This window comes from Anolis sagrei, chromosome 6, assembly GCF_037176765.1.
Source record: "Anolis sagrei isolate rAnoSag1 chromosome 6, rAnoSag1.mat, whole genome shotgun sequence".
Classification (NCBI taxonomy): Eukaryota; Metazoa; Chordata; class Lepidosauria; order Squamata; family Dactyloidae; genus Anolis; species Anolis sagrei.
In genome coordinates, this window is record NC_090026.1 from 100,279,817 (window position 1) to 100,295,873 (window position 16,057).

At 42.2% G+C, this 16,057-nt stretch overlaps 1 protein-coding gene across 1 annotated transcript in view; it reads right to left on the bottom strand.

The window, feature by feature from the left end:
* Nucleotides 1-578: 578 nt before the first annotated feature.
* Nucleotides 579-16,057, bottom strand: part of SDHAF3 (succinate dehydrogenase complex assembly factor 3) — a 31,864-nt gene continuing 16,385 nt past the window's right edge. Inside the window, exon 3 of the mRNA XM_060782214.2 lies at nucleotides 579-894. Coding sequence (XP_060638197.2) covers nucleotides 691-894 — 204 coding nt within the window. The 3' untranslated portion in view covers nucleotides 579-690. The remainder of the gene's footprint in view (nucleotides 895-16,057) is intronic.

The following is a 16,057-nucleotide window of genomic DNA, read 5'->3' on the forward strand; positions in this document are numbered from 1 at the left end:
TGGTTGAACTGGCTGGGAATTTTGGGAATTGTAAATGCATAACCCTGGAAATTATCCCCAAGGTTCTCAACAGAGATAAGGTTAGTCACCTCCATCTTCATGACCTGAGTGACACCAGGTGGGTAAGGACTGAATGGAATAGAAGTTAGAAGGGAAGTGATCATCTAATCACGCTGTGTTAAAATAGGATGCTGGAAGCTGGGGGTGGCATTGTGCAGAGATTGGCTTATTGTGACTATCTTAAAAAATATCAAATCTTACCTCAAAATGTGTCATTACCTTGTATTCTCATATATAAGTATAGATTGAACCTTGACTTATCCACAGGCCATATCAAAACCCACAATTTTGGCCCCTAAATCTGCCCCCAACTTGTCAGCGCATACATGAATATATGGTAAGCCCCCTGCCCCCTTCCCTCCAGCATGTGACAAATTTAAGACAGTAAAAAAATTTCAGAAATATCATCTACTCAGTTATTCTAAGCACATGCGTAGGCCATAATTAATATAAATGGGACCATATCTGTTTCTAAATATTCATCGTGCATATCCCTGGAGGATGAAACAAAACAGAAAGAACGTACATCAGCGTCATTTATTCAGTCTTCTGACAGTGAGCCTGTCTTCCAAAGTAAAGCCATAAGAAGCACCATAAAATAAAACTTTTAATGGCATTTAGAGGAGTATTTTAGGTTTTGTCTTCTTTATCATCCAAAATATCAAACTGTCTTTTGGGTTTGGTAGCTTCGTCCATTAATTCCTTTAGCTGTCCAACTTGTTCGTCTCGAAGGGCATGCAGTTTCTCCTCTGAAAGGTGGAACCCAAAGCGAGGTTGACCAGATGAGTTCTGTGCATGTTGGCCAGCTTGCTCCCACAGCATGGCTGCATAGTTCTAGAAAGAAGAAGAAAGAGGAAGACTGGGCTGAATAACATATGATTTGACTTCTGGTCTGCAAAGTTAATTTGTGTGAAATGCCAGGACATCTTTCCACACCATCTTTTTAACCACAATGCCAACAATTAGTGTGATAAGTCCTTTTGAACTATCATGGTTCTGTCTTATGGTCTCATCCTAAAGAACTCTGGAATGTGCAGTTTAAGGAGGAATATTTCAAGATCTAGTGTGTCATCAAACTAAGAACATTAAGGCTCTCTGCAGGATGAAGCCATGGCAACTCAAGTGGCATGACGGTACTATAATGACGTAATGTGAAAGGCCACTCATCTAAACCAGAACATCATCATTCAGCTGGCATCTAATGCAAAGAACATAGTTTGAACTATAGAGCAACAAAGCTGAGACAATTCCTTTACATGCAGAATTAGTATGCAATTTAGTTACAGCTTTCCAACTGTACTTTGCAAATTTGAAGACAGTAACGTATTACTGAATCCAGACATTGAATGTCTATGCAGTGCTTACAGCCCACTAAGAAAATAATTCAATGCATTCAGCATACTGGGTCAGATTTCCGAATTATTACTCGGCGAGGGGGGGGGGGGAACACATTTACATACTTTTAACATATTGCAATTACAATGGATCTCACAGTTAATTCAACCTACTGTGAAACTTGTACCATCTTTGCATAATTGTCAAAGGTCAGAGAGAGGACTCTGTGTGTAACTGAACAATAACAACCTCTCAGAAAGAATAGGACAACCACCCATATCGATGGTGGATATGTGCCTTAAACTACTATGAAAACAGGAAATTGTGAATAATAGTGAATATTATTGAAATTGCCAGAACTTATCATATAGTTGCCTTGGAGGACCTAGAAAATTCCTAAAAGTTACAGCCCAAACAATTTGGGACCATAACGTCTAGAAGTTTGCCACATTGACTCTATGGTACCTTCAAGGTGAGGCATACCATAAAATTCACTGGAGGGCAGAGAAAATTCTGTGTACTGGTCTTGCAAGTATGGCAGTTGTATTATATATTCAACATTTTGGGTGTGCCCCCCCCCCCACTAGCATAGTGTCCAGTCCTAGACTACAAGTCTCAGAATGTTACGGCCAATATAGCCAGTAATCAGATCGCCACAATAAACTTCCACAATAAAAAAGGGGCTGTCCAGACAACATCCTGGACAAACCCAAATTAATTTGACACAAACCAGGAAAGTCCTGGTTTGCGGTGAATTCATTTGATACTGAGTTTATTTTGCGCCTTCTTGGAAGGCGCAGGATACATCCACTATTTCCAGTGTCTTTCTTGACTGCAGAATACTTAGCCTGGAAAATTAGCCTGGAAAACTATGGGAATATCAACCCCCTCTCCTAAAGCCTCCCAAAACAGAGTTTAAAAAAACACATACAAATGACACGCCAGGAGAAAGGGGGCGGGAGAGGAAGGAAATTCGCTCCTGCCCCCTCTATCTCCTGACACATCATTTGTAAGCGTTAGGAGAGCTCCAGCAGCCATCTCTTGGAGGCCGGGTGAGTTCCTCTGTTTTTTTACTCTGTTTTGGGAGTCTTTTAGGGAGGGGGTTATGGTGTCCTGGTGTTCTCCCAGAAAGTCCTGGAAGAACACCTGGACACCCACCCCAGAAAGTGTGTGTTTTCTAGAGTGTGTGTAGATGGCAAAAGACTCCCTCTGGTTTTCTTCACCAATCCTTCCATCTCTTTGTAGCTTCATCTCCAACAGACACAACAACTCTATTCTCTCATCATCATGAGAGCTTGTGCTTCTTTAGATCCATCTTAATAGGACGACTGACCACTGTAGTTTTATATATAGTGTTTTTAAAGTTGTTTTTGTAATTGTGATATATGATATTTTAATGAGTGTATATGTTTTTTATGGCTGGAAACCGGGCTGAGTCCCTCAATGAGGTTGAGGAGCTCGGTATAGAAAACTGTGAAATAAATAAATAAATAATACATTTACAGCTACTCCCCCTGGCTGTAGATTACTCAATGTTAGCCAGGTGATTTGACTATTAGTGTTTGTTGGCCCTGATGCTTACACTTCTGAACTATGAAGAGTAAACTACTTGTTCTTTATTGTTTGGCCTATTTTCTTTCTCTGGCAAGAGAGTGTGTAGGCTGATCAAACATGAACTACACGTGGTTTATTTTACATTACACCACAGCTCTGAAGTTACCGCCCAAACAAACTTTAAGATAGCCGGTAGAATCAAGGTTGCTATCATTTCTGTTACGTTGTTGTGCTTTTTGTGTCATGTAATTCCTGCTGTTTTAACCATTATTCACCATTTTGAATCCTACCCATTGGAGAAAAGCAGGAAATAAATAAATAAATAAATAAATAATTTCTGGTACATCTGAGTTGTTTCAAAACACAGAGTGGTAGATGAAGGGCACTGATGCATTTCAAGATTACTGAGTCATAATTTTGCTTGAATTATCTACTTCAGATCTCACTGTTGCAACTTATAAGCAAATCAAGGAGAAAGATAGTAAAATTATCAGACATTACTTTCTTAAACATATGTATGTTTTTCAAGCAAGGCACAGTTGTGTAAGGTACATTCTTAAGGAATGTCTTGAAATTGCTGGCTCTTTTGACAGAAACAGTCTGTCTTTGAGATTTAGCTACACTTAACTACTTATTATTATCTACAGTATAAGGAACCTCTTCTTTTCTGTACAATATGCTTGCATATAAGTAAATTTAATGGAGTCCTCGGTGGTGCAATGGATTAAACACTTGTGCCGGTAGGACTGAAGACTGACAGGGAGAGTGGGTTGAGCTCCCTCTGTCAGCTCCAGCTCCCCATGCGGGAACATGAGAGAAGCCTCGCACAAGGATGGTAAAACATCCAGGCATCCCCGGGCAACGTCTTTGCAGCCTGCCAATTCTCTGACACCAGAAGCGACTTGCAATTTCTCAAGTCGCTTCTGACACACACACAAAAGTAAGTTTTATTAGTCAGTGGTTGTATATAATTGATGGTTGGAGATTGTCAGTTAAGAAAGGAAAGTGGTGTCAGAGTTTTACATAATATGATTTCAACAAGTAACAACATATGCACAATGTGATCAGTTGCATCAACTCAAATAATGTCCTTTTGTGAGAGATTTAAAATTCTCTTTTTCTGTCCATGTGGATAAATTCCTTCAGCAGCTCCATGGAGGAAGAGCACACTTCAAACTCTACCTCTCTCTGCTTCTCTCTTCAAACGGTCTCTCTCTGAACACATGCATAGCTCAAGCCTGAACAAAAATGTAACAGTAACCAAAAGTTCCAGGACTAGCCATCTATCCAGGCATAGCCCAACCAATCAGCTTCAAGCATCTTATTTTACAGTTGACACATATACATTAATTCCTTGAATGCTCCAACAAGAGCAACTTATATACCACAGCTAATTTAAAAGAATGTTTTAGAAGATTAAACACAACATCCAACTAGTATCAATTAAGAAAACTAATTTGAAGTGGCAGTTCTTTTGCATTTAAATTTGAACGAATGTACCAATTCACCAGCATTAATTTATCAACAGGTTATTTCAAAATACTTCTGCTAATAACCATTACAGATTGCCTTCTTCCCCCTATTTGCACAGGTTGTGATCATTATTTCTTGTAGTTTTTAGTGAATTTATTTCCTTGATTTTCACTAAATGTGTTTTGCATGGTTTAAAATAAGCTAATCAGTGAATTTAACTGATCTCGTAGGTGAATTTCTGTGAATGATCACTGAATGTATTTTCTCTCATTTAAAAAAGCTTTTCAGGGAACATCTTTCCTTTGGGTTGTTGTAGGTTTTTCGGGCTATATGGCCATGTTCTAGAAGCATTCTCTCCTGACGTTTTGCCTGCATCTCTGACAGGCATCCTCAGAGACCTCACAACCTCTGAGGATGCCTGCCATAGATGCAGGTGACATGTCAGGAGAGAATGCTTCTAGAACATGGTCATATAGCCTGAAAAAACTACAACAACCCAGTGATTCCGGCCATGAAAGTCTTCGACAATACATCTTTCCTTTGGTGTCAGTAATTTTATTTTCCTTCACTTTCACTGAATTTATATCCCTTGATTTATTATACTGTCAGCCCTTCACATTTGCTGTTTTGACTTTTGACTTGATCATTTTCAAATTTGATTAAACAATTCTCCCTAGGAATCTCCAGGTCCTCTAATTCAAGGCTCCTTAAAAGTTTTTCTACTTGGTTCCCTTTTCTGTCCAAGAAAGCTTTATGCAACCTGGGTATGTAGGTATATTTAAAAAATCAAACATTGACTGATAATAAATTAGCATTTGCAAGGCTTGCTAAACAGGCCAATTTCCCTTTTTGAGGAGTATAGCTGAAGCATTTTCTGCAGAGTCTACTGGAAACATTTCAGATTTGGGTAATGGGTGGCATTCAAATTTTTGGGGACTCCAACACTGAGCTAAGCGGTTGGGACTTACAGTTTAAGAAGCAGTGTTCTAATCCAATTCTATGATCAACTTCCACTAGATCTGTGGTTCTCAACCTGTGGGTCCCCAGATGTTTTGGCCTTCAACTCCCAGAAATCCTAGCAGCTGGTAAACAGACTGGGATTTCTGGGAGTTGTAGGCCAAAGCACCAGGGGACCCACAGGTTGAGAACCACTGAACTAGATATTGATAACTGAATCATGCTGGAGGGCCTAGAGATTCCTAGAGAGAACATCTTCCAGTATGATTCTGTGGTTAACTTCTGGTAGAAGCTGGACATAGAACTGCCCTGGAAGAGTTAGAAATTTCTAGAGAGGTGTTCTATCAGGTTAAAAAAATATTTTTAATTCATGGTTTTTCACTTTTGCAGGGGTTTGGTGTCCCTCCAAGTGTGGAGGGCAACTTGTAATCAATCAGTCTATTTAATTATTGCAATTCTACAGCCAGAGATGGGCAACTTGTTATTTGAAGCCCAAATATACTTTTATAGCCTTACAACCCCTGTTCCTCTTACCATTCTAGCTATGGAAATAGCATTTGGCCTAAAATTTGTTTTTTCACTATTGGGAGCCTTCAGGATACAAGGTTGGTGGCTACCAAAGCCACTTCCCCAAAAGCAAAGGTGGATATCGGCCACTGGTGTTTTGATTCTAGAATTACTACACACATATATCTCTCCACTGTCATGTCTAGTGTCATTTCCCAGCTCCACCACCTCTATGAAAAATATCCTAAACAGGAGTCAAAATTGATGGGGTCTACTGAGGTCTTGGCAGCCAGAAACAGATGCTTGTCTTGAGGCCCTTTCACACCACACAAATATGGTGCTATGATTCCTTATTAACAACCATGGTTGAAAGTTTAGGAAAGGGTACTTAGTGTAGTGTGACGTACTGATTTGTGTGTTGGACTAAGGGGCCCAGGAAAAGACCTTTGCTCGGTCATGGAAACCCACTGGATGACTTTGGGAGCACCGTGGCCTCTGAGTCCAAAAGGACAGAAACAGCAGACCTCCTGAAAATATCTTGCAAAGAATACTCTAAGAGATGGTCACAATGGAGGGCACATACCAACCACAACATTTTACACTTCTCAACCAAAGACCAAATCTTCACTGCCACAGTCAGGAGTTGTCATCCAGTATGATTCATAGTGCGGTCTCTACTGTACAATGGCAGGAAGACAAGAAGGACTACCAAACAAAACAAGGTTGTCCATCTTGCTGCAATTGTTGTAATTAGTGCAGATTGGCGTTTCATGTTGCTCTACCCTGACATGGATAAATGTGCAAACACAGCACAAGGGGGCTAAAAAGCCAGGAGGGCTGAGGCAGAAATAGACTGTGCAAAATTCATAAATTATTTAAACAGCAAGATCTACTAATTAACTGGCCACTAAATCAAAAAGTAGATTACAAAAAATTATTGAAAGATACAAATCAGACTATTATTATTATTATTATTATTATTATTAACTTTATTTGTACCCCGCTAGCATCTCCCGAAGGACTCGATGCGGCTTACACAGGCCGAAGCCACAAACACAATACAAAGAGAACATATCACAACAGTAAACAAAGCAAATCAAAACAATTAAGCAAAATAAACAGCAAATGACATACATCAAGACACTATTAAAACTGGTTCGGCCGGCGCAAAGGGGTACAGGGTTAAAAGTGCTGATATGGCAGGAGGAACGTAGGATTAAAGTGTGATGTGCAGCAACATTTGTTGTACTAAAGTGCTTCCAGGACTTGGGATGGGGATTCCTAGTTTGGGAAGGCACAACGGAACAGCCAAGTTTTTAAATTCCTTTTGAAAACGGCTAGAGTGGGGGCCTGTCTGAGATCTTTTGGGAGGGCGTTCCAAAGTCTGGGGGCCGCCACGGAAAAGGCCCTGTCACGCGTCCCCACCAAGCGCGCTTGCGACGTGGGTGGGATCACGAGCAGGGCCTCTCCGGATGACCGTAACGAGCGTGTGGGTTCGTAGATGGAGATGCGGTCACGCAGGTAGGGTGGTCCCAAACCGTTCAGGGCTTTATAGGTGAGCACCTGCACCTTGAATTGGGCCCGGAAGATGAATGGCAGCCAGTGGAGCTCCTTAAACAGAGGGGTAGACCTCTCTTGATAATGGGCTCCGGTTAGCATCCTGGCTGCTGCACGTTGGACCAGTTGCAGTTTCCGGGCCGTCTTCAAGGGTAGCCCCACGTAGAGCGCATTGCAGTAATCCATTCTAGAGGTGACCAAGGCGTGGACCACCCCGGCCAGATCAGCCTTCACGAGGTATGGTCGCAGTTGGCGCACAAGTCTCAGTTGCGCAAAGGCCCTCCCGGATACCGCCGACACCTGAGCTTCAAGTGTAAGCGAGGAATCCAAGAGGACGCCCAAACTGCGGACCTGTGGCTTCAGGGGGAGTGTAACCCCGTCCAACACAGGTAACCACCCTATACCCCGATTCGGTTTACGATCGACCAGGAGGACCTCTGTATTGTCGGGATTGATCTTCAGCTTGTTCTTCCTCATCCAGATCGACACAGCGGCCAGGCACTCACCTAGCACCTGAGAAGCCTCCTTGGAATTAGGTGGAAAGGAGTAGTAGAGTTGTGTGTCATCTGCGTAGAGATGGCACCCAACTCCAAAACCCCGGATGACCTCTCCCAGCGGTTTCATGTAGATGTTGAAAAGCATGGGAGACAAAATAGAGCCTTGCGGGACCCCACAGGTCAAAGGCCAGGGGTCAGAGCAGGCCTCTCCCAGCTTCACCATCTGAGTTCGTCCCTCCAGGAAGGACTGGAGCCACGACAGAACCGTGCCCCCAAGGCCCATCCCGGAGAGACGACCCAGAAGGATACCATGATCGATGGTATCGAAAGCCGCTGAGATGTCCAGGAGAACCAGCAGAGTCACACTCCCCCTGTCTAGCTCTCTGCGGAGGTCATCCACCAAGGCGACCAAGGCTGTCTCGGTGCCATGGCCAGGCCTGAAACCAGACTGTGACTGATCTAGGTAGTTGGTATCGTCTAGGAAACCCTGAAGCTGAGAGGCGACCACCCTCTCCAGCACCTTTCCCAGAAAGGGGAGGTTGGAGATCGGCCTGTAATTATTCAACACCGAGGAGTCAAGGGAAGCTTTTTTGATGAGTGGGCGAACCACGGCCTGCTTCAGGTTAGATGGAAAAATTCCTTGCTCCAACGATGTATTGATAATTGGTACAAACCAGTCAAGCAACCCCCCTCTGGCTGATTTAATGAGCCAGGATGGGCATGGGTCCAAGGATGAGGTGGTCGCTCTCACAGCCCCAAGGGTCTCCTCAACGGTTTCAGGAAGAACAAGCCTAAAAGAATCCCATAAAACCGGACAAGCAGGTGCCTCCGTCACCTCTTCTGGCACTGCGATGGAATTGGAGTCGAGCTCGAGGCGTATCTGGGCGACTTTATCTGCAAAATGGTGTGCGAAATCGCGACACCGAGCTGCGGGGTCGTCGGGGAGCCCCTCCACCACTGGAGGGTGGAGGAGCTCACCCACGACCCGAAACAGCTCCGATGATCTATTTGCTGCAGATGCTATACGGGTGGTCGTGAATGACTTCCTGGCCGCCCGTATAGCCGCGGAGTATGCCTTAAGGGAGGCTCTAGCCCGTGTTCGGTCAGACACGTCTCGAGATTTCCTCCATTTGCGCTCTAGCCCCCTTCTCGTATGCTTCATCACGGCCAACTCCTCGGTGAACCAAGGGGATGGCCTGTCACGACGCAACGAGATGGGGCGTTCGGGTGCGATCATATCTAACGCCCTGGCCATCTCCCCGTTGTAGAGAGTTACTAAGGCGTCGATAGAATCGCCAGGCTCCAAGGCAGGAAGAACCCTAAGATTCCTCAGGAATCCGTCCGGATCCATCAGTCTCCTAGGGCGGACCATCTTAATTTGTCCTCCACCCCTGGGAGGGTTTAGGGTCGCAGTAAGTCTAAATGTGATCAGATGATGGTCAGACCATGACACTGGAAGGATGTTTTGATCTTCCACTCTGATCAATTCGTCGTCCGCCACAAAGACGAGGTCAAGAGTGTGCCCAGCATGATGCGTGGGGCCAGATATTATCTGTGACAGTCCTATGGCCGTCATGGTGGCCATAAAATCCTGAGCTGCGCCAGATAAAGTGGTCTCGGCGTGGATGTTAAAGTCTCCCAGCACCACAAGGCGCTGGGAGACCAATGCCGAATTAGAGACCACCTCCGCTAACTCAGCCAGGGAAGCTGCTGGATCTCGGGGTGGGCGATATACCAGCAGGAACCCCACACTGTCACGGCTCCCCACCTTCAGGTGGACACATTCAAACCCAGACGCTTGCGGGACAACGCATCTGGTCACGGCGATGGTTTGCCGGAAGACCACTGCGACCCCTCCTCCCCGCCCCCCTTGTCTGGCCTGTTGATGCACTCCGAAACCTGGAGGACACAGCTGGGAAAGGTTTACACCTCCCACCTCGTCCAACCAGGTCTCGGTAATGCATGCCAGATCCGCCCTCTCATCCAGGATCAAGTCCTGGATGGCTGCGGTCTTACCATTCACGGATCTGGACTACTCTTTTTTCTTTTCTGTTCTCAAACATATGCAAAATTCCTCTAATCATTCTTATCAGCAGACTTCAAACTAAGCCATGCAAGGACAGAAATGAATGCACTTATTCCTTATTGGGCTCTTTCAGAGAAACTATCCTGCATTATATACCCCATCCATCTCCATCATCCCACTCAGGAATCTGCAAAACTTTCTATCTCCTGGACAGAGAACCATGATGGCCTGAATTAAGAAAAACCTCAATATAGAGTAAAGTTGGAGAAATTGATTGAAGTCAATAAAAGATTCAGGTGTCAATCAACTTGACATGTTCATGAAGCTAGGAAACTGGCTCTCAGTGAGCTATCTAATTCAATAGAATGGGTGGATTTTGCTTTTCACCTGGAGGGTTGGGTTCAATTCAGAGAGCTTCTTAGGGGACTACATCCTAGTCATGGGCACAGACAAAGGCCAAAAGGATCCAGACTATTTTAGCTTAACAAGTAATTGAATATTTTAGAATTTGAAAAACACATGAATTATGGCATCATGGGGAAGGGGCATGAACTTCTGTGGAAGGTGGGTGAACAGTAACCAAAAGAGGGCAATATTTGCTTGTAGGGCCCGGGATTCCCTCTTTTGATCTAAGCTTACTGGCACAGGTTCAACCAGTGGTTGGTCCTATCTGGAGATGCCAGGGTCCAAATGTGAAACTTTTTACACCCAAAACATACACTCTGCTACTCAGCTACAGCTTTCCCCAACGTGGCTTCTTCCACAACTCCCAATGACTATACTCAAAAGGGCTAGGGATCAGGCTTCTTGCTTTGAAGCATGAGGACATCAGAGTCTATGACAAAATTTGTCTCCATTTTTTGTCTTCTCTATGCTAGGACTTTCATATTTGCCTACTGTACTCCCATGACAACAGAAAGCCAGAACAGCATGCATAAAAGGAAGGATTTTCAAAGAAACCAAACAAGAGTCACAAGGAAACCAGTCATTTGGATCTAGTACCTAATTTGGGGACTTTTTAAAGATTCCACTGAAAAAAAGACCTGTGCAGTTCAAAGACATTTGGGCCTTTGAAAACTGTACCTTCTGCATTCTAGTTATTTCAAAGTGTTCCCTTCTGCACTCTAGTTATTTCTGCATGGTAGACAAGACAGCCCACTGTACCAGAGTTTATTTTTTAAGGTCCTAAACAGATTGGGTAGAAAAACCAGAGAAACTGGCCCATATTTCAGTGGTTTCTTAACTCAATAAGAAAATGTATAAATTATAATAGGAATTAAAATAAAGAAAGGAAATATTCCTGGGAAATCCTTGACCAACTGACATGAAATTAGTTTGTCCCATTTAGACGTTTGTTCTAAATATAGGACAAATATTGATCTAAGACGTACATTCTACTGGTAGCCCAAACTAGAGTTGGACTGTTGAATTAATGCTATTTTATATCAATATTGAACAACTGAATCTTAAGTTTCTATACAAATGTCATAACAGTGCTTTAAAATGCAATAAAGTTGGCCTTATATGGTTGTTTCTGAGAAACATATACAAGCAACGACAACGCAGGGTCCATCTATAAGGAGGAAAACCATAATCACTATGATATCTGGTGTTAACACAATGCACAGGGATTTCCAGTAAGTTCTTGGAGTTATGAGCCCTTAACCCATTTTTGCTCTGCAATAACCAATGATCAACACACAGAAGGGGATGGGTAATCTCTTTGTTGACCATGATGGTGGTCATATGAACTGGACTGAACCCTCTGGGTGGGATGTTGCTATCCAAATAGTCCAGTTAGGCTAAGATCATATCAACCTTACTGGGTGCTCTCTTTGTCTGCATGTCACGAGCCTCCCCTCAGTGGCCATGGAGCTCCAAGTGAGCATCTGTTTATTGTGGTCACATCTGCTGAGGTCAGAAAGGGGTAGGACACAATCATCAAGAAAGAAGAGGCACTTTGTCTCCATCTTGTTGATTTCATGGGTGCCCCATTATGACCTTATGAGACACAATAGGCGATGGCCAGGTAATTACAGGTAGTTCCATGACCAGTGAGGAAAATAGGTGGTGATGTGGACAAGACGATGGCCTAGCAATGTAGTCTCAATCCAACTGGACCATTTTGATAGCAACGGCCCATCACAGAAGTTATGACCTGGTTTATGTGAGTACAGATCTAGGGGCAGTCTGGAACACAATGCACTTCTCAGTTTAAGGAGCCAATACAGATGCTGTCAAAGAAAGGTCCAGTCACTAGTCTATGGAAATTGAGTATTCCACCCCTCTATTGATGCCACTGCTCCACAGCATTGCTTGTGAGATGGATGCAGAGAACACAGAACTTGGAAAGGTTACTTTTTTGAATGACAACTTCCAGAATTCACCAGTCACCATGGCCACTCACTCTCAAGAAAAGGAGGTATCAGGAGAATGAACCTAGGAGGAAAACAACCTACCACAGGAATCAAAACTATATCAACTCCAAAATGTTTCAAATGTATAAAGAAAATACTGTTTCCAAGTCAACATTGCTGGCTTCCCACCTGTGAGATCTACATCCCTGACAACCCTTTCGAGACATATATTCCTTACATTTATTTGATGTTATATACAGTGTGTTTTCTTCAGGAAACAAACTATTATTTCCACAAGGATTCCGTTCGGATGCACATTTATTGTCATAAAGATTCATTGCAGTGAGAGACCAAATAGATGAGACACAATCACAGCATAGGGTATCTAATCAAATTGTAAACACTGACATCTTATTTTTCATGGGAAAAAAAAATAAAGAAAGACAATGTATCCTGACACAACAGGTACAACCAGAAAATCGACCTGAAATATTTTCTTCCGCTTCTGGGCTTATCTAAATGATACCTAGTGATCTGAAAAAGTAACATGCTCACCTGTACAGTATTTACTAATCTATAAACTACTAAGTAATGACTCTAAGCACTATCTCTCTATGCCATCAGTGGACAACTGCAGGCCTCCCAATTATAATTTTGGGACTACATACCCTATTTGTTTTAGCCAGCATAGGTAATAATAATGGGTTATAGGTGTTGCTGTACAAAAATGTCATGCAAGTCACATGTTTCTCCTGTGTGTTTGAAATTTAGAAATTAGCATCAGTAAATAGAATGCCAATCATCTGCTTCCCTTCGATAAATACTATAACCCTATATGTATTGATCTACCAAAATGTCCCCCCGCACACAGTTAAGGTGTAACTCCAAAGGCATTGCACTTTGTCTTTTGAATTCTGAGTATTTCTAAATTTCAGACATGGGGGGAATTAGCCCCCATATAATGGTTCCAATCAAGAGATGGAGGAATTAGGAAATAAATTTACAAAATTATGCAGAACAAATGTTGGAAATGTGGAATTCAAAAAGGTACATTCTATCACATGTGGTGGACATGTGAAAAAGCAAAGATATATTGGAAAGAGATTCAGGAAACAACGCAGAAGATACTTAAGATTAAAATACAAATGAAACCAGAATATTTTTATTAGGAATAATGGACATTCTTTTCAACTATATAACAACAGAGGCAAGAATTGTATATGCAAGAAGCTGGAAGTTAAAGAAATACCTACAAAAGAACACTGGCTAATCAAAATTATGGAAATCATGGACATGGATAAATTAACTCTTTTGACAAAGAACTTAGGAAAACCTACGAAAATAATGGATTGGCAACCAGTCAAAGAATATATGAATTCAGAGAAAAGGATTGTGATATTATAATTCCATCCATATAGAAGAAAACTGTCCCAATAAAATGGGAGAAAGGAAAAGGAGAAACATTTTACTTAAAGAAAAAGGTTTTATGACTATAAATTAACCATGAAGAAGAAGATTGGAAGATGTCCAACCCCCCCCCCCTTCCCCTTTCTATTACTACTCTTTTACCCTTCTTTTTTTACACTCCCCGAAGCTCCGCCTACATGAAATGTAGATCCACAGAGATATACTTTTCAGACTTCCTCTCCCCTCTCCCCATTCAACACCCCCTTTGCCCACACCTTTTTTTAAACTACATGTAAATAAAGTTAACTTTCAAGAAACGGATAAATGTTGAAATAAAACATCATTCAACTATGAGTTTGTGTATATACAGGATGCCATTTGTCATCTTTGCATTCCAAAGGCGACTGCATCCCAGCTCACATGCATGGGAAGAAAAGCTTTTGAAATCTTCTTTAAACTCTTCATAGAAATCAAACAATGAACTATCCCTGCTTCCCTAAAATACACGTAGCCTCGAATAAAGCAGATTTTTAAAAATGAATACAACTTCTTAGAAATAAAGCCGAAATCTCAACTTCTTTCTTTCCTGTTTCTGCTGCCATAGCAACATTTTTGCTTCATAAAATTATGTGTTCTTTACCCTTTGTGGCCTTGAATTAAAGAATGTTAAATATGGCAAGAAGTGCTAATGCATTTTGATTAACACAAAATTGTGAACATTTTGCTCATCACCTATAGCTAGCGTCTCCTGCTAGTTGTTAAATCGACAGTTAGTTGTATTTTACTTTTCAGCTGTCTTCTTCTTCCTCCTGCCTGAAATTTTTTATAGTCGAATTCAAATCCCATTAATTTTTGAACCAAAGCTATGACTGCCCTTGAAGACGGCCCAAAAACTGCAGCTGGTGCAAAGGTTGGCGGCCAGGTTAATAACTGGAGCAAACTACAGGGAGCGGTAAAACACACCCCACCCCCCACCCCCCGTTTAAACAGCTCCACTGGCTGCCAATAAGTTTCCGGTCCCAATTCAAGGTGCAGGTCATTACCTATAAAGCTCTAAACAGTTCAAGACCTGCTTATCTTTGTGACCGCATCTTCCTCTACGAATCTGTGCAATTTCTAAGATCCTCTGGGGAGGCTCTTCTCTCGATTCTACGCCCGTCTCATGCATGATTGGTGAGGAGAAGGGAGAGGGTCTTCTTGGAATTCTCTCCCCAGGGAGATCAGGCTAGCACCCTCCCTACCCACTTTCCACAAGCATTAAAGATGTGGATGTTCCTCTGTGCTTTTGAGTAGACAATTCCATAGATAGCTGGCCCCAGCTAAGACCCAAAAGCATGACCTTGCACCTTACCATTGTTCATATCCTTATTGCTGCCATAGGACATATGTGCTTTAGTTACTAGCCAATCCCTTAAATTATTATTGCACCGGTCCGTCCAATGATGATGATAAACTGAATTTGTTATTGGTTGTTGTTTGTGGTATCTATGGTGAGAATTTTGGAATTATACCCTAGCTGATAGTGAGAACCCACTGTACACTAATTTGGGCAAGGCCATGAGCACTACAGCAATATAGCAGACACTGAACTTATCTGATATCATAACAGAATCAAGGAAGGGAAAACTAAATCAAATTCTGAGTGCCTATTCACACTGTAATTAACCCTATTAAATACCATGATACGCCTTCCTCTGACCTCCTGATTGAGCTCATTTTTGGTTCTGTTTCGTTCTTAATTGAGGTAATATATTCATGCAATTAATATCTACAATCTTCCTTTGACAATGGTGTATCCAATCTGAAGCATTATATATGTAAATACAAATCACATGGGGTTTTAAAAGGTGTACAGACACAGGATTGGCTCAGTTGACTAAGTGAATGGTTGAGATGAGGAGAAGTAATAGACAATCAGAGAAACCTACTCTTACATAAGTTCAAGATTGCAGTTTTTTAAATTTTCTTCAGTGCAGAATTAAGAATACATTCCACACTCCTTTTTTGGAAATGTAAACCATTTGTAGTCATTCTTATATTCTAGGTTCAATAACTTCAAGCGCACCACAAGTTGGTTAGAAGAGCATGAGTGGCTCTAGAGCAGTGGTTCTCAACCTGTGGGTCCCCAGGTGTTTTGGCCTACAACTCTCAGAAATCCCAGCCAGTTTACCAGCTGTTAGGATTTCTGGAAGTTGAAAGCCAAAACATCTGGAGACCCACAGATTGACAACCACAGATCTAAATGATCCATTGGCAAACCATTCATGCAACAATAAAGAGAGTATATAATGCACTCTACACGTATGTGGAAGCAACATACAAGGTAC